The 26,043-nt window shown below is 51.6% G+C and overlaps 1 protein-coding gene across 2 annotated transcripts in view; it reads right to left on the minus strand.

Moving 5' to 3' along the window:
- Positions 1-26,043, minus strand: part of CDC42BPB (CDC42 binding protein kinase beta) — a 103,613-nt gene that overhangs the window by 22,731 nt on the left and 54,839 nt on the right. For both annotated transcript variants that reach the window (XR_008201246.1, XM_052659923.1), the window contains exons 5-18: positions 23,983-24,131; positions 18,782-18,875; positions 16,721-16,921; positions 14,834-15,082; positions 13,473-13,552; positions 11,308-11,474; positions 11,109-11,228; positions 10,205-10,338; positions 9,598-9,840; positions 7,486-7,596; positions 6,229-6,473; positions 6,054-6,159; positions 5,553-5,677; positions 5,069-5,174 (exon numbers count right to left, since the gene is read on the minus strand). Coding sequence is in view for 1 of the 2 variants with exons in the window: in XM_052659923.1 (XP_052515883.1) it covers positions 5,069-5,174; positions 5,553-5,677; positions 6,054-6,159; positions 6,229-6,473; positions 7,486-7,596; positions 9,598-9,840; positions 10,205-10,338; positions 11,109-11,228; positions 11,308-11,474; positions 13,473-13,552; positions 14,834-15,082; positions 16,721-16,921; positions 18,782-18,875; positions 23,983-24,131 (2,130 nt within the window). In the remaining variant the exon portion in view is untranslated. The remainder of the gene's footprint in view (positions 1-5,068; positions 5,175-5,552; positions 5,678-6,053; positions 6,160-6,228; positions 6,474-7,485; positions 7,597-9,597; positions 9,841-10,204; positions 10,339-11,108; positions 11,229-11,307; positions 11,475-13,472; positions 13,553-14,833; positions 15,083-16,720; positions 16,922-18,781; positions 18,876-23,982; positions 24,132-26,043) is intronic.

The raw sequence follows: 26,043 nt of genomic DNA on the forward strand, positions 1-26,043 counted from the left end.
TGAAGTTGAACCGTTCTATGAAGACCTACAAGACCTTTTAGAACTAACACCCAAAAAAGATGTCCTTTTCATTATAGGGGACTGGAATGCAAAAGTAGGAAGTCAGGAAACACCTGGAGTAACAGGCAAATTTGGCCTTGGAGTACAGAATGAAGCAGGGCAAAGGCTAATAGAGTTTTGCCAAGAGAACGCACTGGTCATAGCAAACACCCTCTTCCAACAACACAAGAGAAGACTCTACACATAGACATCACCAGATGGTCAACACCGAAATCAGACTGATTATATTCTTTGCAGCCAAAGATGGAGAAGCTCTATACAGTCAACAAAAACAAGACCAGGAGCTGACTGTGGCTCAGATCATGAACTCCTTATTACCAAATTCAGACTTAAATTGAAGAAAGTAGGGAAAACCGCTAGACCATTCAGGCATGACCTAAATTAAATCCCTTACAATTATACACTGGAAGTGAGAAATAGATTTAAGGCCCTAGATCTGATAGATAGAGTGCCTGATGAACTATGGAATGAGGTTCGTGACACTGTACAGGAGACAGGGATCAAGACCATCCCCATGGAAAAGAAATGCAAAAAAGCAAAATGGCTCTCTGGGGAGGCCTTACAAATAGCTGTGAAAAGAAGAGAAGTGAAAAGCAAAGGAGAAAAGGAAAGATATCAGCATCTGAATGCAGAGTTCCAAAGAATAGCAAGAAGAGATAAGAAAGCCTTCTTCAGCGATCAATGTAAAGAAATAGAGGAAAACAACAGAATGGGAAAGACTAGAGATCTCGTCAAGAAAATTAGAGATACCAAGGGAACATTTCATGCAAAGATGGGCTCGATAAAGGACAGAAATGGTCTGGACCTAATAGAAGCAGGAGATATTAAGAAGACGTGGCAAGAATACACAGAAGAACTGTACAAAAAAGATCTTCACGACCCAGATAATCATGATGATGTGATCACTAATCTAGAGCCAGACATCCTGGAATGTGAAGTCAAGCGGGACTTAGAAAGCATCACTACGAACAACGCTAGTGGAGGTGATGGAATTCCAGTTGAGCTGTTTCAAATCCTGAAAGATGATGCTGTGAAAGTGCTGCACTCAATATGCCAGCAAATTTGGAAAACTCAGCAGTGGCCACACGACTGGAAAGGGTCAATTTTCATGCCAATCCCAAAGAAAGGCAATGCCAAAGAATGCTCAAACTACCGCACAATTGCACTCATCTCACACACTAGTAAAGTAATGCTCAAAATTCTCCAAGCCAGGCTTCAGCAATACGTGAACCGTGAACTCCCTGATGTTCAAGCTGGTTTTAGAAAAGGCAGAGGAACCAGAAATCAAGTTGCCAACATCTGCTGGATCATGGAAAAAGCAAGAGAGTTCCAGAAAAACATCTATTTCTGCTTTATTGACTATGCCAAAGCCTTTGACTGTGTGGATCACAATAAACTGGGGAAAATTCCGAAAGAGATGGGCATACCAGACCACCTGACCTGCCTCTTGAGAAATCTGTATGCAGGTCAGGAAGCAACAGTCAGAACTGGACATGGAACAACAGACTGGTTCCAAATAGGAAAAGGAGTACGTCAAGGCTGTATATTGTCACCCTGCTTATTTAACTTCTATACAGAGTACATCGTGAGAAACGCTGGACTGGAAGAAACACAAGCTGGAATCAAGACTGCCGGGAGAAATATCAACAACCTCAGATATGCAGATGACACCACCCTTATGGCAGAAAGTGAAGAGGAGCTAAACAGCCTCTTGATGAAAGTGAAAGAGGAGAGTGAAAAAGTTGGCTTAAAGCTTAACATTCAGAAAACGAAGATCATGGCATCTGGTCCCATCACTTCAAGGGAAATAGATGGAGAAACAGTAGAAACAGTGTCAGACTTTATTTTTTTGGGCTCCAAAATCACTGCAGATGGTGACTGCAGCCATGAAATTAAAAGACGCTTACTCCTTGGAAGAAAAGTTATGACCAACCTAGATAGCATATTCAAAAGCAAGGTCATTGCTTTGTCGACTAAGGTCCGTCTAGTCAAGGCTATGGTTTTTCCAGTGCTCATGTATGGATGTGAGAGTTGGACTGTGAAGAAGGCTGAGCACCGAAGAATTGATGCTTTTGAACTGTGGTGTTGGAGAAGACTCTTTAGAGTCCCTTGGACTGCAAAGAGATCCAGCCAGCCCATTCTGAAGGAGATCAGCCCTGGGATTTCTTTGGAAGGAATGATGCTAAAGCTGAAGCTCCAGTACTTTGGCTACCTCATGCGAAGAGCTGACTCATTGGAAAAGACTCTGATGCTGGGAGGGTTTGGGGGCAGGAGGAGAAGGGGACGACAGAGGATGAGATGGCTGGATGGCATCATGGACTCGACGGACGTGAGTCTGAGTGAACTCTGGGAGATGGTGATGGACAGGGAGGCCTAGCGTGCTGCGATTCATGGGGTCGCCAAGAGTCGGACACGACTGAGCGACTGAACTGAACTGGACTGAACAGGCAAATTTGGCCTTGGAGTACAGAATGAAGCAGGGCAAAGTCTCATAGAGTTTTGCCAAGAGAACGCACTGGTCATAGCAAACACCCTCTTCCAACAACACAAGAGAAGACTCTACACATGGACATCACCAGATGGTCAACACCGAAATCAGACTGATTATATTCTTTGCAGCCAAAGATGGAGAAGCTCTATATAGTAAACCAAAACAAGACTGGGAGCTGACTGTGGCTCAGATCATGAACTCCTTATTGCCAAATTCAGACTTAAATTGAAGAAAGTAGGGAAAACCACTAGACCATCAGGTATGACCGAAATCAAATCCCTTATGATTATACAGTGGAAGTAGATTAAAGGGATTAGATCTCACTAGACTCTCACTAGAGTGCCTGATGAACTATGGATGCAGTTTCATGACAATGTACAGGAGAGAGGGATCCAGACCATCCCCAAGAAAAAGAAATGCAGAAAAGCAAAATGGCTTTCTGAGGAGGCCTTACAAATAGCTGTGAAAGAAGAGAAGCGAAAAACAATGGAGAAAAGGAAAGACGTATCCGTTTGAATGCAGAGTTCCAAAGAATAGCAAGGAGAGATAAGAAAGCCTTCCTCAGTGGTCAGTGTGAAGAAATTGAGGAAAACAATAGAATGGGAAAGACTAGAGATCTCTTCAAAAAAAAATCAGAGACAGCAAAGGAACATTTCATGCAAAGATAGGCTCAGTGAAGGACAGAAATGGTATGGACCTAACAGAAGCAGAAGACATTAAGAAGAGGTGGCAAGAATACACAGAAGAACTGTACAAAAAGAGATCTTCACGACCCAGATAATCACGATGGTGTGATCACTTACCCAGAGCCAGACATCCTGGAATGTGAAGTGGGCCTCAAAAAGCATTACTACGAACAAAGCTAGTGGAGGTAATGGAATTCCATTTGTGCTATTTCAAATCCTAAAAGATGATGCTGTGAAAGTGCTGCACTCAATATGCCAGCAAATTTGGAAAACTCAGCAGTGGCCATGGGACTGGAAAAGGTCAGTTTTGATTCCAATCCCAAAGAAAGGCAATGCCAAAGCATGCTCAAACTACCGCACAATTGTACTCATCTCACACGCTAGTAAAGTAATGCTCAAAATTCTCCAAGCCAGGGTTTGAGAATATGTGAACCGTGAACTTCCAGATGTTCAAGCTGGTTTTAGAAAAGGCAGAGGAACCAGAGATCAAATTGCCAACATCCACTGAATCACCAAGAAAGGAAGAGAGTTCCAGAAAAACATCTATTTCTGCTTTATTGACTACGCCAAAGCCTTTGACTGTGTGGATCACAATAAACTGTGGAAAATTCTGAGAGAGATGGGAATACCAGAGAACCTGACCTGCCTCTTGAGAAACCTATATGCAGGTCAGGAAGAAACAGTTAGAACTGTATATGGAACAACAGACTGGTTCCAAATAGAAAAAGGAGTACGTCAAGGCTGTATACTGTCACTCTGCTTATTTAACTTATATGCAGAGTACATCGTGAGAAACGCTGGGCTGGAAGAAGCACAAGTTGGAATCAAGATTGCCGGGAGAACTATCAATAACCTCAGATATGCAGATGACACCACCCTTATGGCAGAAAGCAAAGAACTAAAGAGCCTCTTGATGAAAGTGAAAGAGGAGAGTGAAAAAATTGACTTAAAGCTCAACAGTCAGAAAACTAAGATCATGGCATCTGGGCCCATCACTTCATGGCAGATAGATAGGGAAAAAATGGGAACAGTGGCACACTTTATTTTGGGGGGCTCCAAAATCACTGCAGATGGTGACTGTAGCCACGAAATTAAAAGACAGCTCAGTCTCCCCAGACCCTGCCTCAAACCAGAACATGGACTAAACTGTGGGTCCACAAAGTTTAATTCTAGCTGTGATTCTAACGAAGCTGTTCCGCTTTCCCTGCACTCTTACTCTGTGAGTCTCACAGGTAAGTCGCACGTGCCTGTTTTAACAAGGGGGACAGAGGCGGAGAGAGGGACCAGCACCACCAGCCTGGCGCTGGCCACGCTCCGCGCTCGCAGAGTCACATCGGCCACCGGACAGTGGATCATCACACTAACAAAGCACCCTCTACCAGGGCGGAGTGCCGTCCCAACTCGAGCCTGCTGACTCAGCAGGGATTTGCCAACCAGATGAATGGTGGTGAAGCAACCTGCGATCCCCTGACAACTGACAAAGTGCTAGCAGCAGGCGGTAACGAATCCGCCTGCCAATGCAGGGGACATGGCTTTGACCCCTGGTCTGGGAAGACCCCACCTGCTGCAGAGCGGCTACACCCGTGCGCCACAGCTACTGAAGCCTGTGTGCCCACAGCCCATGCTCCACAGGAGACCCGCCCCAGCAAGGGGCCACGCACCGAACTAGAGAGCAGCCCGCACCGCCAGAGACCCCGCACAGCCGTCAGTTCCTAAATCAGAAAGAAGGCGCAGGCCTCCCAGCAGCCTCTCGCATCACTCAACTCACATCAAGGTGGAGCCCCTGAGCATCACAAAGCAACACAGATGCGGCTTCCAGACCCAGACCCACCAGCGTTCTTGATCCCAGACTGGAGCTCCTCAGCGTCTCGAGCTCTTCGGTCATCTTAGAGGCCAGGGCCTGGAGATAACCCCGGGCGTCCTTCTCGTCGCTGACCCTAGAGGGGAAAGGGCCGTCCTGTGAGTGAGCGCTGCCCGCTATCCCTCCTCAAGACACGGAGGTTCCGCACCTCACCACCCAGGCACCGTGACCTCTGACGCCTGGTCAGGACAGCCCCAGCTCACTCTCTGGACTCCCGGAAGCTCTGCTCTGTCTCCGCATGTGGGGCCAGCCCGACCCACACCATGGGCCACGTGGGGTGCTGCCTCCCACCTGCAGTCCCGCATCACGGCCACTGGACAGAACTGCCGCCCCTGGATGTTACTTATCTGGGGGAGGCTGAGGTGAGCTGGGTAGTGAGCCCGCAGAGGAGCAGTGTGAGTTGTGGAGGCGGGCCAGCAGCTGGGGAACTGTGACCAGGCCCGCAGGCACGTACCACTGGATGATTTCCGCAATCTGGGCCTCCCAGTGGGCGACCGACTCCTTCTTAGATGCCAGATCCTGCAGCTCATCCTCCAGCTGCCTATTCTGAGCCGTGAGCTTATCCACAAAGGAGCATAGCTGGCGGGAAACAGTCGGGACACACGACTCGTTACTCGTTTACACGTGACGTCAGCACCACAAAACTGCAGGCTCTTTCAAAGGGTCTTCACGTTTTCTTTCACTGTTATGAGGGTTTGCCAACCTAACTTCCAGTGTGGGGTTCCTGGCCGTATGTTAACTTAAGCCCCGCTTCAATAGAAATATGAGTGTCAAAGTGATCAGAGCTAGCAGTTACAGGTAATCAATAGCTTGTAACTAAATGAAAACATCCCGCTTTAAAGACCAAACATGTTCTATCATTTAGGAATTCAGTTACTTGAAACGCCCCACCTCTAAGACTCAAGAGTGGAAAGAACGGCAGCTGCCACAGGGCGGCACTCAGAGCCTCAATCACCTTCTCGTTCTCGGCAGTCAGCTTCCTGTTCTCCTCGGACAGCATCGCCCTCTCCCGCTCGTATTTGCCCCTGACGGTGCCCACGGCCTCCTCCATTTCGCTGTGCCTGAGGACGCAGGACGGGCGTCAGGGCCCCGGCCGGCTTGCCCCCGCCTGCCCCGCGTGGCGCACTCACCGCTCTCGCCTGGACTTTTCCAGCTTGTCCTTCAGCATCATGACCTCTTTCTGCAGGGCCAGCTGCTGGCTCTCAGAGTCGTGCACCTCCTTCTTCACGTTCTTCACCTCCAGCACGTGGGAGGCCTCACGTCTCACCAGCTCCTCTTCATAAAACAGGACTTTCTTCTCGAGCTCAGACTTCATCTTGGAAATCTCCTGCTGATGTTCTAGGGTGGCACCTGGCCCGCGGCCCCCCTGCTTCATCTGAGGGCAAAGGTTGGGACAGATCACAAATCTCTGTGTCCTCCTCGAGGGCCCTGCCTCACCCCGCCCAAGACAGACACAGTAAGCGCTCCCAGCGGTGGGCACCGATCCCTCCCCCACGGCTGCAGGGCAGGCTTTGCAGGGGTGGGGGGCTCTGCCCTGGGAAATCCAGATGTGCCTGGGACCCTGAGGCCCTGCTCACACTCTGACGTGAGTGGCCCTCAAGGTCCCCTCGTGCGGTCTGTTCACTCACACCAGAGCATTCTCTGGAGGGCCGTGAGTCAGGCACCTCCTGCTGACAGGGTCACACAGGGTTTCTGCTGTCACGGGCGGTGACGTGGGCACTGAGCTGTCAGGCTAGGAGGGTCTTGAGCGTGGGGGTGAGGGGTGAGGAGAACGGGGTGGGGGGCGAGCTGCACAAGGCTGGAGAACAGGAGGGCATCGGGGAGGCTGAAGGGACGGGTCAGGGTTATTTGAGAACTGCGGGAAGCCATCAGCAGCCAGTAGAGATGTGATGGGCTCCGACCCTGGAGTGACAAGCTGCCTGGAGAGGGCAGACTACAGAGGTGAAGAAAGGGACTGGGAGACGCAGTCATGGCACCAAGTCTAGGCGAAGGGCCAGCTGTGAGAGGGAGGAGACTGCTGTCTGTCTCCATTTCACAGATGAGGAGGACAGACTCAGAAAGTAGAGGCCTGTATCTGAGGTCTCTCAGCTGACAGGGAGCACCTACAGCCCCACCCCACCTCAGCCCCCTGCGGATGACCAGCAGCACATGGGCTGTGAGGAGCTCTTCCAGAATGACCAGCACTGAATTCACAGACCAAGACACAGAGAAAGCAAGAGGTGTCGGGGTACAAGGGCTGGCTCTAGGAGGTCAAGTGAAGGATCTGGTTCTGGAAAGTGGAAAGCTCCCACAAGCTTCCACGTCGGGTTCCCAGGACGCCCACCCAGCAGCCGCCAAGGACCACGGCCTGCCCCGCTCCCTCGGTGAGGAGAGACTCGCTGCGCTACCTTGAGGGCCTCGAGCTCGCTCTCCACTTGCTTGGAAAAGTTCTCACTGTGCTCACGCAGCTTGCGCTCCTTGGAGGCCTCGGCCACCGCGTCTTCGAGCTGCGCCTCCAGCTGAGGAGGGAGAGAGCGCTGCTTACCACCGCCCGCCAGGCCCACCGTGGCTGGAGCCCTCCCAGGGAGGCAGTCCCAGGGAACTGAGCCTCCAGAAAGCTTCCTGATTCTTCACGCTCTCTCAGATTCCATCACTAGTTAATGGCTGAGAAATAACACTTCTGGACTTAACTGGAATGGCTGGTTAGCTTAAATTCTAATTTAAACAGATACACTGAAACTAAATTTTAAGAAAAGATACAAGTTCATGAAAACAGGGACTTCTGATGCCTGCAGAACACAGATTCATTGTCCAGAGGGGAGATTCCAAACACACACAAGGGTGGAGAGAGTAACGAGGTCTGTGTACCATGACCCTGTCTCAAGCTGAGCACCCCGGGCCCAGCTGCTTCGGCTGCAGGGTTACCCCCAGAACCGGAAGGGCTGTGCCCAACCAAGGGTTCACTGAAGAGAGTTGTAGTTGGCTGTAATTATTAACACAAATGTCCTGGGGTTGCACAACCAAATGTCTAAGAAGAAAACAGAGGCATCTTGAGGCCAAAGGACAAAGAGCCCTGAACATGAATGGAGCGGAACAGGTGTTTCCAGGCCCTCCCGGCAGTTCACCGAGGGGACCCAGCAAATTTATAGGCAGGGCTGCGGGAGATGTGCTGCCTGTTAAGAGCACATGTGGAACCATCGAGGAGGGCAGTTCTCAAAGCGGGGTCCTGAGGCCCTGGAGGCTCTCCAAGGCCTTCCTCCTCTAATTCCCCATCTTAGGAGCTAGATTTTCTTCATGTAAATTATACAGAAAAGGTTATCACTACAGACAACACAGAAACACATATGAGAACCTGGGTGCTTTCTACTAAACCAAACATTAAAGAAATGCACAAAAATGATCATGGCATCCAGTTCCACCACTTCATGGCAAATAGATGGGGAAACAATGGAAACAGTGAGAGACTTTTATTTTCTTGGGCTCCAAAAATCACTGCAGATGGTGACTGCAGCCATGAAGTTAAACTATGCTTGCTCCTTGGAAAAAAAGCTATTAAGAACCTAAACAGCATATTAAAAAGCAGAGACATTCTTTTACCAACCAAGGTCTGTCTAGTCAAAGCTATGGTTTTTCCAGTAGTTTGTGTATGGATGTGAGCTAGACCATAAAGAAGGCTGAGCACTGAAGACTTGATGCTTTTGAACTGTGGCGTTGGAGACTACTGAGAGTCCCATGGACTGCAAGGAGATCAGTCCTGAACATTCACTGGGAAGACTGATGCTGAAGCTGAAACTCCAATTCTTTGGGCACCTGATGCGAAATACTGACTCCCCGGAAAAGACCCTGACACTGGGAAAGATTAAAGGCGGGAGGAGAGGGGATAACAGAGGATGAGATGGTTGAACGTATCACCGATGGACATGAGTTTAAATAAGTTCCTGGAGTTGGTGATGGACAGGGAAGCCTGGTGTGCTGCAGTCCACAGGGTCGCAAAGAGTCAGACATGACTGAGAGACTGAACTGAACTGAATCAGTCTGGTTATGTTGAACATTTTTCAGTTCTAACTTCTAAGTTGTTAAACATTAAGGCCTGTAACCAAATATACAAAAGCTCCCTGGGGCCTTGGTGACCTTCTGAGTGTCAAGGATCCTAGAGTCAGTCTCAGAAGGCTGCCCTGGGCTGAGACTGGCCCTCCACCCGCTTTGAGCCTTCAGTTCTCGGAAGCCATGCCACATCACGTCACGGCGCATTTCTATGGTACTTTGTGGGCACGAAGCCGTCTACTTTACTCTGAAACTTTACTACTACAGAGACCTGTTTTAATAATTTCACAAACATGTATGAAGGGCTGAGAACTACAAGATAAACACTTGGCAGAGCAACTTACTTGGCTTCACATGAAATTTAAGATCCAGTTTACTTCCCAGTGATTTACAGGATGCAGCCCAAGCTCTCAAAGCCACCTTACTGGGACCCTCCAGACACCCCATCAACACGGCCCGACGCCCTGAGACACTACCTCCTTCCGGCCCTTGTCGGCCCTGCGGACCTCCTGCCGCAGTGTGTCGATCTTCTGCATGGCCGCCTCCACCTCCTCCTCTCGGTCCCGCAGCTGCCGTGACACCTTCTGCTTTTGGGAGCGCAGCTCGGCCATGCGCTCGTTGAGCTCCGAGAACTCCTGCAGTGCCAGCTTCCGCTGCTGGTGGGCGTCTTTCAGCTCCCGGGCCTGGGACTTCAACCGCTCGGAAGCCTCGATCAATTGCTGAACACAAAGAGTTACAGGCTGTTTACGTTTGCCTAACAAGGACCGCAAGGTGAGAAGCATCACCTGTTGCTGTGTCAAGGAGTTGAAGTGACAGCAAATGCTGGTGAAAGGCTGCAGCCTTGGCCCCGAAAACTGAGCTCCCCGGGAAGGCCCTCTGTTAGCCCCAGCACAGCCTGAAGGCTACCCGGGCCCAGGGAGCCCGTGAGGCGCCCAAGCTTGCCTGGCTCGGGAATCCCGACCTCTCCCGTGTCATCCCACCATCACAGAGGCAGATGAAGGCCTGCAAGTCTCCGACGTCCCCGTGAACACAACCGCACACTCTGTGAAGCCACGCACTTTCCCCACAGATGGGCCCGCCTACCTTGTGGAGGTCCTCCTTCTCCTGCCGCGCCACGCGGTACTGCTTCTCCAGGCCCTTCAGCCGCTGCGCGGAATCCTCGTGCTCCTGGCGGAGAGTCACCGTGTCCTCGAGCTGTCGCTCCAGCCTACTGGAATCTGAACAAAACAGGAAACAAGCCGGGCTCCCTTACACGCGTACGGCCGCTGGCACAGCTGACAGACCCCCCAGACTTGGCTCTGACGCGTGTCCACACCCTCTCCCCGGGGACGTGAGCCCCAGGGCGCCTGTGGCCTCGTCTCTCCCTCGCTCCCCTGTAACATATGAGCACAGCTGGGCGGTGTGGGAGGGTCTTGGTGAGCAAGGCACTCAACGGCAGCCTTTTCTCAGATCAGGATGGCGGGTCCCAGAAGGAAGCAGAGAGACAGCCACTGGCTTGGGTTCGGTTTGGAAGGAACCAGGTGTAGCACCGACCCACAGGTCAGGCTAAGGGCTGGGGCTTGACAGTGCCCTGAGTCCTCAGGGAGCTCTGATAACTGGGAGCCATGGAACATGCACTCTGGTGACACCAGATCCAGCATTCAACACTGGAGGGGAGACCCGGCCGCGGGTGAGAGCTCCAGAAAGAGCGTGTTACGGCAGTTCTGCCTCAGAGTGACAAAGAGGAGAATTAACAGGGGAAAATGTAAATACTCTGAGAGATCATATATAAAGCATTGACTCTAACAGCTCAAATCAGTTCCTATAGTGTTAAAGTTAGGCACATTAGAGAAATCATTTAAAATAAACTGGCAAAACACCAGAACTCTTTGCTAAAGTTTAACTTTTTTCCCGCATTTCCATCCAATGGAAAGGACCCCGAGAATGTTTTTTGCAGAAAGGAAGGTCCGAGAACAGAGACTAAGCAGGGTGACCTTGGAACACTCACCTGCTATCTTATTCTTCAAACGTTCGATCTCTTCGTTCAGCCGTCTGATCTCTTTGTCCCGGGCTGCGCCGCCCAGGGCCCGGGCTGAGCCGTGGAGGGACTGGACGGTCTGCGTGGACTCTGGGGGGGAGACGCGTGTGAGGGCTGTGGGGGGGCGGGCCGCGGGGGGCAGTCCCTGCGCAGAGGCCCCACCCCTCACCCTGCAGCTTCCGGCTCAGCTCCAGCCTCTCCTGCTCCAGTCTCCGGATGCGCCTCTCGTAGGCCTCCACCTGCAGGCTGGCCTCCAGATCGCGCTGCACGCCCTCATCTCTGGTCAGTGTGCTGGACTGCAGGATGCTCTTCAGAGAACCCCGGTCAGAGAAGCAGCTGCAGATAAAGCAACAGCGTGTTCTCACCCACGGAGACTTTACAAGGACTTCATTAGTGTTTAGAAACTTCCTGGGGTAAAAGATAAGCCTTTTCAAACTGGTAAACACAATCACCTGTGAAAAGACTTTGTTGTTTATGGAGCCAAATGAGACAAGAGTCTTCTTTACTGCAAGCCACTGGGTGACAATGGGCAGTGAGAGGGCTGGTCAGATAGAGCGCCTCTGCAGGGCTGGAAAGTATGATTTTCTTTCTTTCTTTCTTTTATTGAAGTACAGTTGATTCTGGAGAAGGAAATGGCAACCCACTCCAGTATTCTTGCCTGGGAAATCCCACGGACAGAGGAGCCTGGTGGGCTACAGTCCGTGGGGTTGCAGGAGTTGGACATGACTTCGTCATTGAACAAATGACGTGGATTCAGTTCACTGTGATGGCACAGAGTGTAATCTCTAAGTCACCGTGCACACCTAACCAGGAGCTGAAAGAAGGCCTCCTGCACGAGGGCCTGGGCTGGCGGGGCTGCGGGCAGAGGCGCCCTGATGCTCAGCGGCGACTGCGGCACTGTGAGGGGCGAGGGTGCACTGGCTCTGCCCTCACCAGGACCGTCCCCTCAGCCTGCAAACTGTCAACACCCTACATGGCTCCTGCAAGTCCAACCCCTGGACCAGTACAGCCAAGGTCCTCACCAACCAGCAGCGGCTCACGATACGCCTCTCCATGAGCACACGCTGATGCACAGATTTGGGCCAAGGAAGGTTCTCTCCATCGGAGCTGAACTTAGGGACAAGCCACTTAGCTCCTCTTGCTTTTAAAGTGATGACAATGTCAGGAGCGTTTCTGAGTTCTACACAGTGAGTGAGTGTGCACACACATACACAGAAGGGCAGTCAGGGACGCTTTTCTGAGTTCTACAGTGAGTGCGCGTGCACACACACACACACACATTCTCTCTCACAGAAAGGCCTGGCTGGTGTTTCTCAAAGGTGGCCCAAAGGTGCTGGGCCAGCCAGCACTGCTGGGGTCTGTTTCAGGAAGAGGTCCCTGGGTCAACCTGCCAAACCTGGAGCCTCGCTGGGGGGCCATGGTCCACAGGTGTGACAGGCACCCAGTGAGCTGAACGCGGTGGAAGGGTCTAGAGCCTCTGCAGAGGGGCTAATAAGTCAGCATGCCCAGCGTACCCAGAACGCCTCCTCTGGGCTGGAAGGCAATCGCTCTAGCCTAAGCAATCGCTCTGGCCTAAGCAATCGCTCTGGCCTAAGCAATCGCTCTGGCCTAAGCGCTACTAACTCCAGCATCTGACACCTGAAGAGAGCTTTCACAAGCTTGGGCAGAAGTAGGCCACTTCCATAGAAATTTATCGCAATTCAGGCACCCACAGCTGGAAGCAGCCAGGAACCAAGCTCAGTGACCTTGCTCCAGGTGCCGAGGCAGCCCCATCTGTCTTATTTTACTGCCTTTCTTCCTCAGCCCCCTCTTCCTGGCCCAGGGTCCTTTTAAAATCGAGTCAGAGCACCACGGGCACCACAACTCTGCAGAGGCCCTGGAGACAGGCCACACACACGGCCCCAGCCAGGGCTCCCCGGGCTGTGCTCACAGGCGGGGCGTGGCTCTCATCTACAGCCCCGCCCCGTGCCCCGGGAACCCTGTGGCTGCTGCAAAACTCCCCACGAAAGCCAGCAGAGCCTGGACGGAGTGGGCACTCAGCCGGGGTGGCCAGACACCCCGCCACTGGCCAGGGCCCCCGGTGTCCCACCTGGGCAAAGCCCGTCCAGTTGATGGCCGGCAGGGGTCGGGGCCAGCAAACCAGGGCCTGTGGGCCGAGCCCCAAGTCTGAGGTAAAAACGGCTTTTCCATTTTTAATGGGTTGTTAAAAGAGAAGCTCCCTCAAGCACGGAACACGTCAGAGTCCCCGGCTCTGATGGGGCTCAGCCCCACATGGAAGCTCCCCGACCCCACGGGGAGACCCCCACCCGCGGGGGCAGGCAGACGCAGACGCACCTTTCCGTGGTGAATGTGAACCCGATGAACGGCAAGTGCAGTCCAGAGAAGCCCGCGTGAGAGCCAGGAGGCAGCACTTCCTGCACGAGAACACGCGCGGTGTGAGCGAGACTGTGTGCAAACCAGCGGAGAGTAGGGGAAGAGTGCTCCAGGGGAGCCACCAGTGCACGGGAGCCCCATGGGGCCTCCCACAATGCTGCCCTCTTCACTCCCGGCTTGGGCCGGAGCGCGAGGCCCTGAAGGGGCTCAACACACTGCTTCTGAGACAGCGATGCTCAGGCTGAAGTGGGATCAGGTAACTGCGAACCTTCTAACGGTCACCGTTACCCTAAGCAGGGGGGACGTGGGGTGCAGGCAGGGGCACTGGGTTCCTGCCCTGAAACAGGCCGCAGGCAGAAGTGGGGTCTGGAACCCAAGGGGAGACTGTTTTATATGGGTTTACTGCTATTTTTCAGTTTGAGGATCCTTCTCTATTAAAAATAAAAGCAGTTATTTACCTGGGAAATTTCAGTGTGGAAATAATGCTTATCTGAAGTTCAGGGAAAAGCCTTTCAACAACAATACTAATACTTCCCTCAGTCTTTTCTCACATCATCTCAAGTTCCACTCTTATTTTACTAAGAAAGAGCCTCCAAAGCCTCTGAATCAGTTTTCTTTACCCTGGTTAAACCTCAGTTTCTCTATCCCCAAGACTCATGTATAGAGTAACGCGTACTGAATGTTGAGTCTGGTGAGACCAAAATAATGTCACAACACATGAGCAAAACTCTCCGGACCCAAAAGGTACAATACAATGACGAACTCATCAGCGGCCCCGTAAGACGAGGTCAGATACCAGATGGGCCCCACGGCCAGCACCCAACGTGGAAAACCCACAATCTGACACATCAGCGCCTCAAAACTGGCCTCATCCCTGTTGCTCCCGACCTCCGGCCATGTGAACAAACGGTCACGCACATGCTGAACACATGTGTCAGCACAACAGCGGACATGTCCTCGAGCACAGGGACAATGAGGAGTGGAGACCCAGAGACCCATGCCACGGTGGGGCCGCGGGCAGGCCCCTGGCAGGGGGACAGGGCAGAAGGGACACTCTGACGGAACAGTGTACGTGGCACTGTTCACAAGGCACAAAGGCATCAAATAATTCTGATGAACCCTAAAACAGAACAGCTATTTAAAATTGAGTAAGCCATCTCTTTCAGGACCAAGCTGAAGGCTAGAATGAGAGGTGCATTCCTCGAGGCAACCGCCACAGTTTCTGAAGTCGGCACAGTTCTCAGATTCACCACCTTGATGAGCAAGCCGTGCGCACGCAGACCTGTGACACGGCACGGAGGGCAGGGTGCCGCCACACTTACGATGTTCCTCAGCACGTCGTCGTCCACGTCAAAGTTGGACGTGTCGGAAGGACTGCTCACGTCCGGGATGTAGGGCGCCTCCAGGTTCCGGATGTTCTCCCAGTTCAGCCCTTGGAAGAAGGCGTGCTTCTTGAAGTCCTCCACCCCATTCTGCCCCAGCCGGCGCTCCCGGCTGCAGATCAGCCTCTGGATGAGGTCTTTGGCCTCCTCAGACACGTCTGTGACATGGGACGGGAACTGAAACCGCTCCTGGGGGGGCAGGGGGGCAGTCAGGGGACCTGTGGTGTGCAGGCATCGTGGGGAGCAGAGCAAAGGCGCAGCTGCACAGCTACAGCCCCTTTCTGCGTCCCAGTGGCCAAACGCAGCCGAAGCGGATGAGGCTTCATTCCAGAAAACCCTCAGTCTCGCCGGTTTTACTCACGGCAGACTTGTTACCACCCTGCATGTACTAAAACGGTGATAAATGTTCACCTATCAAGGTGGCAAAGAACACCGACAACAGGCTGTAGGTGGGAGAGAAGCGGGCACACCCTTCAGTACGCATTTTGCCAACAGTATCAATGAGAACATGACATGTTCGTGACGCCATTCTACTCTGACCAAGGAAATTGAAAACTACCTCAATGCTCATCAGAGGGACTTGTTAAAACAAGATACACTGCACACATACACATGGTAAGGTCTGCCTTTGAGCACTGAGTAGAAAGATGACCAGAACCCTGGCCATATGTGACCGTGATACCATTTCTTTAGACAGTTTCCACCTCCCACATGCCAGGAGATCACAAGGCCACACACCCACCAGGCCACTGTGGGCCTGTGTGCCGAGCCGCCCCTGCGGTCCAGACCTCACCTGTAATCTCTAGAAGGGACAGCAGTGCTGCCTCACGGGGCTGCGGCAGAGACGGAATAAATGATCAGAGACCACCGGGGTGGGGGTGGGGGGTGGTCCACGGTCCACAGGTGGCAGGCGCTCAGGGACAGCAGGTCTTAGAATGCAAGCAAGTCCCACTTGTTCCCTTCACCACGCTTACCACCAGAAGTTTACGGGGTGCCTTTCACCATCAACTTACCGCACGCACTTCGGCATGTCTGAAGTTTTTGATAGCGTATGTTAGTTTATAAATAAAAATAATTTCTACTTCGAAAACAAATTTTTTAAGGCATAACTTTTCTTGAGTTAAAAGAAAGATGCTTTAGGACTTTAATGTTAATCTGCTCCTTATCTGAGCAAATACTGGGAGACCAGGCTGGGAGGAGAGAGCAGACAAGTGAGCAGCTGTCTGGGTGAGTGACCGAGCAGGTGGGGAAGGGTGCTGTGAGCCAACGGGCAGAGAGGCTGACCCTGGCGTCAGAAGGACACGGGGAAAGGGATAAAAAGAAAAAACACAGATGACAAAAATCTTAGAGAGAAGAAGAGATAATAAACAGAAAATGAGGGAAATAGAAGTAAAAATGAAGAGCTGGTAAAAGGGGGAAAAGCAAGAGGAAAAGAAATAGGCTCAAGAAAGGACTAAGAGCACTACTGAGCTGAGATGCATGATCCACTCCTGACGACGGCTTTGGGGCAAACAGGCTGGAGGGGCAGAACTGACGTCTGACGGCAGGGTGGGCGCACAGGTGGCAGTGGCCCACGAGCGCCCTCGGACCTGTGTCTAGCTCCTGAAGCCCACGTCTCCTGCAGGGGTTCTGGCCCAATGGACCCGCCACCCTCCACCAGGGAATGGGAGCGTCCCCTCTGCCCTCGTTTCCCGGCCCGTCTGGCCGCCTAGCCTGCTCCACCCGCTCCTCTTCCCCAGGGGCGCCCGTCTGGCCGCCCAGCCTGCCCCACCCGCCCCCCTTCCCCAGGGGCTGGGACACACACGGGGTGGGAGCGTGACAGCTTACCTCATGGTTCATGATCTTCCCGTAGGTCTCCACGAGGGATTCGGCGTAGAACGGGGTCTCTCCGTACAGCATCTCGTACATGCAGACGCCCAGAGACCACCAGTCACACTCGGGGCCGTACTTGCCCATGCCATCCTCCATCGCCTGCAGGATCTCTGGGGAGATGTAGTCTGGGGTGCCCACAGCCACGGAAGACTGCACCTTAGGCAAGAGGGTGGACAGGGTGAAGGGAAACCTGAGGATGTCTCTAGCAGACAGTGGATGAAGAAACAATCACAAGATAAACCTGGCACATGGTCATGATTTTAAAACCTCATAATGAAAAACTCAGTACAAATAAATGTTCCTATAGCACTAAACTGGGGCTTCCAGCGTAGCTCTGTTGGTAAAGCATCTGCCTGCAAGGCGGGAGACCTGGGTTCAATTCCTGGATCGGGAAGTTCCCCTGGAGAAGGAAATGGCAGTCCACTCCAGTACTCTTGCCTGAAGAAGTCCATGGACAGAGGAGCCTGGTGGGCTACAGTTCATGGGATCGCAAGAGTCAGATACAACCTAGAGCTATTTTTATAGCATTAAACATCAGGCAGGTTCCAGAATGCACCAGACTCTCCCGCCCACCGGGGTTTTCAATCCCTAGATGCCCACCCAGCCCCACACATCCCTAGGGCTCCACATTCCCCATCGTGGCTCAAAGTGTGGTCCAGGCACCCCGTCCGTCCAGGCCAGGTAGCCTGACTTGTACATGCGTAGACACCATGCGCTTGCGAGACAGAGATTCTAAGATGCTGCCTTTCTGGCACGCTCCCAGGGGAAGCTCGGGCTGCTCACCCACACCCTACCCTCGAGCTCCACACTGGAACGTCTGGAAGTAGGTCCAGGGCCCAGCTGGGTGCTGGACACGGCCTCCATGGGGAGCTGCAACCATCTCGGAGACAGCGTGGGGGCTGGGTGCGCCAAGAGGCCGCAGACCGGCCCCAGAGCATGAGGAGTCCACAGGACTGGGGTCAGCAAGACGTGACGACAACAGCCAAGGAGGCCGGTCCTCGAAAAGACCAGCCTCTCCCTGGTCACAGCCCAGGGCCCGGTGGCAGGACTCAGCAGGGAGTCCTCAGGAGTCGGACAGGGCAGCAGGGGACAGCTACCGGGAGGTGAGGCGAGTGAGCCCCGGGGGAAGAGTGCCCAGCGTGCGGGCTCGGACCAAGGCCAGAGCTCCCTCGTTAGAAGACTGGCTTTGGGGACAGCACCAACAGACCCATCACATTAGAAGTAAGAGACTGGCTTTGTGGAGAGACAGAGTTAACCGACTTGCTCTTTTTAAAACACTGCCACATGCTGCCAGCTTTATGTTCTTTTACTGCTGCTTGAAAACCCACAGCAAGGGGTGGGGGAGGGGCTGCTCTCTCTGGAGAAGCAATTACAGTAGACTTTATGACGCGCGTAGGTTTTAAAAAGACTCCCAAACACCTAAAACTCAAACTGCGACGGGGGCCACGGGAAAGGATGCAGACGAGTCCCTAACGCAGCGGAGCTGTGTGCTGGAGGCCGCCAAGGGAGGCCGGGGGGCCCACTGAGGCCACCCGGCCAGCGAGCTCTGACCCAGCCCAAGCCCAGTCAGCTTGGGGTGGGATGGCCACTCCAGGGGCGTCCTCCCGCTCTGTAGAGGGAGCATCCGCTGGCCCTTGGGAGGGGGTACCCCCATTCAGGAAGTCCTGCTCCGGAAAGAAACGAGAAGGTACCGACACCCGGCTGAGGTCTGCCCACTGGGCGGGCTGCCCCTCTCACCGCGGGGTCTGCGCCCGGGAGCCACCCGGGGATCTGAGGACACCTGACTCCCCCTTCTGCAGAAGGCACACAGATCACTTTCGTGAACGTAAAAAGCAATCAAGATGTTTTAACCATAAATAGAAAATTTCAACTGTTTTCTAAATGGACTTGTCTTCTTAATTTACATTAATACACTCGGTTTCTTAACTGTAACTCAAATTGAAAACATAAATAAGCCCCTTCTAACTGCAAGCAAAACACAAAACCAAATGGAAAAGTTTCAACAAAAATACCTACAGTTCCATCGTCATTCATCTTCAAACAGGATCCAAAGTCAGCCAGGCGGATATGACCATTTACATCCAGAAGGACATTGTCAGGTTTAATATCCCTGTTAGTAAAATAAACACACAAATGTACCATGCAGCCATACCTGAGTGTTTCCATGCAACATTCAGGTAGGTCACAGCCCTTCACTAGTAGAGAATCACCAGAGGAAGTGCTGGTTCGTCACGACAGGACCTAGGAGAGCATCCCTGCGGCGGTGTGGTTGGTGTGCAGCAGCAGTGAACCCCCATTAACTGTGGGGACCGGTCATGGACCCCACCCACCACCACCCACCAGCCCAGGCCTCCCCTGGGCTGGGCGCTACTCTAGACCCAGGCCCACAGCAGGGGCTGGACGGCACTGCCTGCCTTCAGGAAGCCTCCCTCTGGCCAGGATGTCAGCACACGAACACACAAGGCACAGTCACACAAGGTCTCGGCGTCACAGAGCATAAGCCGTGCGGCAACTGCGATGAAGAAACATGAGCAAACAGAAGAGGAGGCAGAGGAACAGACTGTGAAGGGGGCCAGGTGGCCGTGGCCACTGAGAAGAGACGCCTGAACAGGGACCTGATGCGTAGCAGGTCGGGTGATGAACTGGGGCAGGACGGTATCCTGCGTGTATCCCGGAGCACCACGGGCCCCTCCCCAAAGTGTATGTTATAGACGACGACGGGGAGCTCAGAGCGGAGCAGTCTGCCAGTCACCCGCAGCAGGAAAGGGAAGTCTGTCTCCCTCAACCCGCCATCCTACCGACTGTCCTGTGTACTGGCCAACGCCCGGCAGGGAGTGGGGGGCGGTGCGGTGCACTTCAAGGGACTAGTCCTCCTTCCTGGCAGAATAAGTCTGTGTGACCAGACAGCGTGACGAGGAACAGAAACTTTAAAAGGAAGGTGTTCACCTAGAAGACCGCAAGGATGCTCCCAGCAGCACAGCTGGTGACAACCGCCAAGAGGGGCTGTGACAAGGCCCACATTCTGCAGGGGGGCTCGAGTGTGGACCACCTCCAAGAGGCCAGGCCACTCTGGCCTGACAGAATGCTACACCCTGATGTAAACACACGAAAGCCCCCGCTGCTCCCAACAACACAGTAAGTCTCACAAACACATGTGAGCAAAAGATGATTAATCCAAAAGAAGTAAAGCAAAAACCCAAAAACCCTCTAGCAAAGCATTCCAAACTGAAATAAATCTTAAATAAATTCTCAGGAATACGAAAGAGAAAGCAAAAGAATCCCTCAATGACTCAGAAAAATAAAAACTACTTTCCTGGTGTTCTAGTGGTTAAGACTGAGCCTCCACTGCAGGGGGCAAAGGTTCGATGTCCAGTCAGAGAACTAAGATCCCACATGCGACAAGTCCTGGCAAAACCAAAGAACAGAACTAGACAAAGATAAGGAGAAAAGAGACTTGATTTAACCCAAGGGAGAAATAGAGGAAAAAGACGATCTTAACAGAAATGAAAACTGAAGTGTAAGATGCCACAGAGGAAGCAATTTAAATAAAAATCTAGGGCTGCTCTGCTGGCTCAGTGGTGAAGAACCCGCCCGCCAACCGAGAAGACACAGGTTCAACCCCTGATGCGGGAAAAGCCCCCGTGCCTCAGAGCAACGCAGCCTGTGTGTGCGCCACAGCTCCTGAAGCCCCGCCCTAGAGCCGGCGCTGCGCGGCGAGAGAAGACAGCCAGCGGGGGGCCGCCCGCGCGCCGCAACCAGAGAGAGGCCTGTGCGGCAACCAAGACCCAGCACAGCCGAAAATAAACAAAACATTAAAAAAAAAAAATCAAATGAAAGGCAGGGAAGAAACGGAGGAAAGGACCTGAAAAAGTAAAAACGGGACAAATGATTAAAAAGGGTCGGGACAGAGCAGCTGGAGACTGAAATGGAAGACAGGTGGAGAAGGCACAACAGGAGCGTAACAAGAGTCCCTGAGGAACCAAAACATAAAACATCGTATCTGAAGCCGAAGCCAGGACAACTTTCCAGAAGTCAAAAAAAAAAGAAGACCTGAATCTACAGACTGAAAGGCTCATCGAATTTAAAAATAAGTAAGTGTCCTGCTTTTTCAGCTGATATTGCAAGCTGATACGGAACAACCAACATGTGAGAACAGCTAGAAAGCACTGAAAAGAAAGAGGCGTGGTGGGGGCTTGGCCCCACGGAATTTAAGCCTCCACGATGCGGTCCCAGAGCAGAGACGGAAAGACAACAGGACAGAATAAAATATCCAGACAGACCAAACTCATACAGAAACTGAGCATATCATAAAGCTGCTACCTCAGATCAGTGGGCAAAGACACAAAGAAATTAAGTTCGTGCAGGGACAACAGAAGAGCCTTTTAATTAAAGATAAAATCAGATCCATTCTTTATATAAGAATAAACTCCAAATGGAATTTATGTAAAAAATAAAACCATTAGAAGAAAACAACCAATAAATTTACTACGTTAAAAAAATCTGCCCATGGGACTTCCCTGGAGTGGCTACGAGTCTGGTCCCCAGTGCAGGGGGCCGGAGGTCAATCCCTGATCAGGGAACTAGATCCCTCGTGTCTCAAATAAGACCCAGTAGAGCCAAATAAATTAAAAAACAAAACAAAACAAAACAAAACACAAAACAAAGAGCTGAATGGAAATGTTAAAATTAAAAACAAAACCCTGCCTGGCTGCAATCCCTGGGAGCCTGTGCCTCTTGGTCTCTGCTCTGTTGGCTTCCTAGGGAGGGTGGTGCCCACCAGGGTGCTCGGCTCTGGGTCGGAGGTCCCTGCTGCTTCCTGCAGCAAGCCTCGCAGGGGTCCAGCTGCCAAAGGCGAGGCGCAGCCGCTCTTTCTGCAGGAGCCTGGCTTGGGGGTGGCAGGCACTGCCTGAAGAAGTCGCCGTGGCCTATGACCTCCCATGGGAAAGGGGCCCAAAGCTATGGTCTGAACCCGCCCGTCATGTCCACAGTTCTGATGGGAGTCACTCACCTCCGGCCCCACCACAGGCAGCCTTAACTTACTCAGGCACACCCCTGAGACGGGGGTAGCACTGACTTCCTGTTCTATCTAACTCTGCGAACTCTGTTGTTAGACTAGGTCATTCAAGCACTTAGTCTGAATACTGCATTGACTTTAAGGGAGAAAACCATGACAAATTATGTATTTTAATGTTTCCTACTATGCCCTTACTCCTTGGAAGGAAAGTTATGACCAACCTAGATAGCATATTCAAAAGCAAAGACATTACTTTGCCAACTAAGGTCCTTCTAGTCAAGGCTATGGTTTTTCCAGTGCTCATGTATGGATGTGAGAGTTGGACTGTGAAGAAAGCTGAGCACCGAAGAATTGATGCTGTTGAACTGTGGTGTTGGAGAAGACTCTTGAGAGTCCCTTGGACTGCAAGGAGATCCAACCAGTCCATTCTAAAGGAGATCAGCCTTGGGTGTTCTTTGGAAGGAATGATGCTAAAGCTGTAACTCCAGTACTTTGGCCACCTCATGCGAAGAGCTGACTCATTGGAAAAGACCCCGATGCTGGGAGGGATTGGGGGCAGGAGGAGAAGGGGACGACAGAGGATAAGATGGCTGGATGGCATCACCGACTCGATGGATGTGAGTCTGGGTAAACTCCAGGAGTTGGTGATGGACAGGGAGACCTGGCGTGCTTCGATTCATGGGGTCACAAAGTCGGACACGACTGAGTGACTGAACTGAACTGAACTATGCCCTAAAGTTAAAAAATAGAGCAAAGCTCCTACACAACCAATTAAGAAAATGAGCAGAAAGCTTTCTACTTAGGGAAAAACAGGAAAGAATAAACTGTTCATAAGGCAGCCAAATTAATTTCCCTGGAGATCTGTGACAACTACAAAGACATTCATCTCTCTGTAGTGAATTAAGCAAAGTTCCATGAAGAAGAGTATAAAATCTGGTGTTGAAAACAGAAACAGTGGCTGTTAGAGAAGCAGGCATGGTGGTGTTGATGGACACAGGAGAGAGAAGGGCGCTCTGGCCCAGACCTGTGTCTTGAAAGCAGCACCCGCTAGGGGGCAGCACCCCAGGCTCCCAGTGGCACAGAGACCAGTGCCCTGGGCAGGACCGCGGGGCCCCTGGCAAGCCGCCCCCTCCCAGGGCAACAGGGTCACACTCGTGGCAGGGCTTGAAGGGCTGTTCCTTTGACCCTGGGCACCAACGCCACCCTAGAAGCACGAACTGCATCTGCTTAGGAAATTCCCTGACAGGCTCAGAGGCGTGGAAAGTACTTAGTGAAAGAAGCCATGTAGAATCTGCGACCCGCGCAGTTCACACTCACGGTGCCTAAGGGGGAATTGCGCAACGCTAACTGGGACCAGGCGGGAAGGAGGGATGAGAGAGATGGACTTACTTATGTAAGAGAGTCAAACCTCCACCTAAACAGACGTGCTCTGAGACCCCCACCCCCACCCCACAAAATGCAGCAGCAATAGAAACACATTTCTGTTAGCTGGAAATATGCAGGCAAATACCAGAAGAAACAACTATAGATTGACAATAGTTACCTATGGCAGGGGCGTCAGGGTGGAGCAGGACTGAACACTCATGTTTTGTTATAAGTCTTGTACAACTATTTGAATTTCTAAAACTATCGCCATGAAACACTTTGATGAAAATAAGTAAAACAGAACCAACAACCCCTGCCCCCACCACCACCCAACCCCGCAGGACTGAATCCTTGTCTTAAACAGCAGAATGAGATGGACACAGAGATGCAGGCTGGGCAACGACTAAGGCCGCTGTCCTGGTGGCGGGGGGCGGGGGCCGTGTGGTGAGCAGGAGGGGGCCTGTCCCACGCGCTGCCACCCCCGTCTGCCATGCAGGAGCAGTTACACTCATTGAAGTCCTTTATGCTGCTGTGATGGGAGCCCCCTCAACTTAACCCCAGTGTTCTGTGGGTGACCAGGAAATGAGCTCTGGGGGGCGGGCAGGGCAGAGCACGAGCGAATGGGAGGCAGACACCAAAGGAAAAGGTGACCTCAGCTGACAGCAGCTGCCACAGAGCAGCAACCTGGGAAGGCACCAGGAAGGCATCCCACATCGTGGCAGCCGAAAAGAGGACCCCAACCTCCCAAATTCTCCACAGAGCCTGGCGCCGGGGCTCTGAAAGGAATGCTTTAACACGTTAATGGTGGTTTCCATACAACACATAACAAGGTGATTACCTGTGCACGTAATGAAGCTGATGGATGGAATCGATGGCCAACACCATTTCACCAATGTAGAATCTTGCCATATCTTCTGGAAGCTTGTCCTCAAATTTACTGAGCAGGGTCAGTAAATCGCCACCCACGTAGTAATCCATGACCAAGTACTGCAAATGGGCAGAGAAGACAGCATCCATCACCACCAGACCCAACGATCAGAGGCCACGCTCTTGCCGCAGAGCTTCTGGACCCATGGGGTCTGGAGGGACGGCACCCGAGAGGCTCCTGTTCCCAGGACGCGCCCCTGGAATGTGGACCTTGAGGCACGGCTGGGTATGAAATGACGCATCCACCAGGGAACAGAGCTCAGTAAATATCTATTCTCGTCAATAAAATTTCTGCCTGCACAACACAACCAGATGGTATCAATACAGAAGCCACACTCAATTTACAAATTGATCAGAGGACTGTTGATTTCTTGATATTGCTACATCTTGTTATGCAAACTAGCAGTATGTTATTTTTGATTTGTACAAATTTTTTTTCATATTCTTCAGAAATATTTTACCCCAATCCCTTTTTTGTTTTTACTGAATGATTCTTTTATTCTATAGTACTTCACAAATTTCAAGTTTCATATGTATAATTTCATGTAATCTCACAAAAACTTCCTTTCTCAGTCCCTACTCTTATATTGCCCTTCCTCCTTCACTCTCCCTATAGGTAACCACTGGTTTATTCTCTGTAAGACTGCTTCTTTTTTGTTATGTTTACCAGTTTATATTGTGTTTTTTAGATTCCACATATAAGTGACATATACAATATTTGTCTTTCTCTGACTTCTTTCATTTAGCATAATCCCCTCCAAGTCCATCCATATTCCTACAAATGACAAAATTTCATTCTTTTGTATGGCTGAGGAGTATTCCATTGTGTGTGTGTGTGTGTGTGTGAGACAGTGAGCACACACATGCACACAACCACACCTTCTTTATCCATTATCTGTTGATGGACACCTACGCTGGCAACTGTAGAAAAATGCTATGAACACAGGGGTGCGTGTATATTTTCAAATCAGTATTTTGCTCTTTTTTTGGGGGGGGGGCTCCAAAATCACTGGAGATGGTGATTGCAGCCATGAAATTAAAAGATGCTTATTCCTTGGAAGAAAAGTTATGACCAACCTAGATAGCATATTCAAAAGCAGAGACATTACTTTACTGACTAAGGTCTGTCTAGTCAAGGCTATGGCTTTTCCTGTGGTCATGTATGGATGTGAGAGTTGGACTGTGAAGAAGGCTGAGCACCGAAGAATTGATGCTTTTGAACTGTGGTGTTGGAGAAGACTCTTTAGAGTCCCTTGGACTGCAAGGAGATCCAACCAGTCCATTCTGAAGGAGATCAACCCTGGGTGTTCTTTGGAAGGAAGGATGCTAAAGCTGAAACTCCAGTACTTTGGCCACCTCATGCGAAGAGTTGACTCCTTGGAAAAGACTCTGATGCTGGGAGGGATTGGGGGCAGGAGGAGAAGGGGACGACAGAGGATGAGATGGCTGGATGGCATCACGGACTCGACGGACGTGAGTCTCAGTGAACTCCGGGAGTTGGTGATGGACAGGGAGACCTGGCGTGCTGCGATTCATGGGGTCCCAAAGAGCCAGACACGACTGAGCGACTGAACTGACCTGAACACCTACAAAGGGAACTGTTGGGTCACATGGTGTTTCTATTTTTTGAGCAACTGTCATCCTGTTCTCCACAGCAGCCGCACCAATTTACATTCCCACCAACACAGCACGAGGGCTCCCTTTTCTCCATAAGCTCGCCAACACTTGTTCTATATGTTCTTTTTGGTGACAGCCATTCTGACAGGTGTGAGGTGACATCTCACTGTGGTTTTGATTTGTATCGCCCTGATGACCAGGGATGAAGAGCATCTTTCCATGTACCTGTCGGCCATCTGCATTTCCTCCCTGGAAAAATGTCTAATCAGTTCTTCCACCCATTTCGTAACTGGGTTAAAGAAGAATAAACAATATCTGCAAAGCATCTGAAGAATAAAAGAGAAGGACGTCTCAT

This window comes from Budorcas taxicolor, chromosome 21 (genome assembly GCF_023091745.1).
Source record: "Budorcas taxicolor isolate Tak-1 chromosome 21, Takin1.1, whole genome shotgun sequence".
NCBI classification, from domain to species: domain Eukaryota; kingdom Metazoa; phylum Chordata; class Mammalia; order Artiodactyla; family Bovidae; genus Budorcas; species Budorcas taxicolor.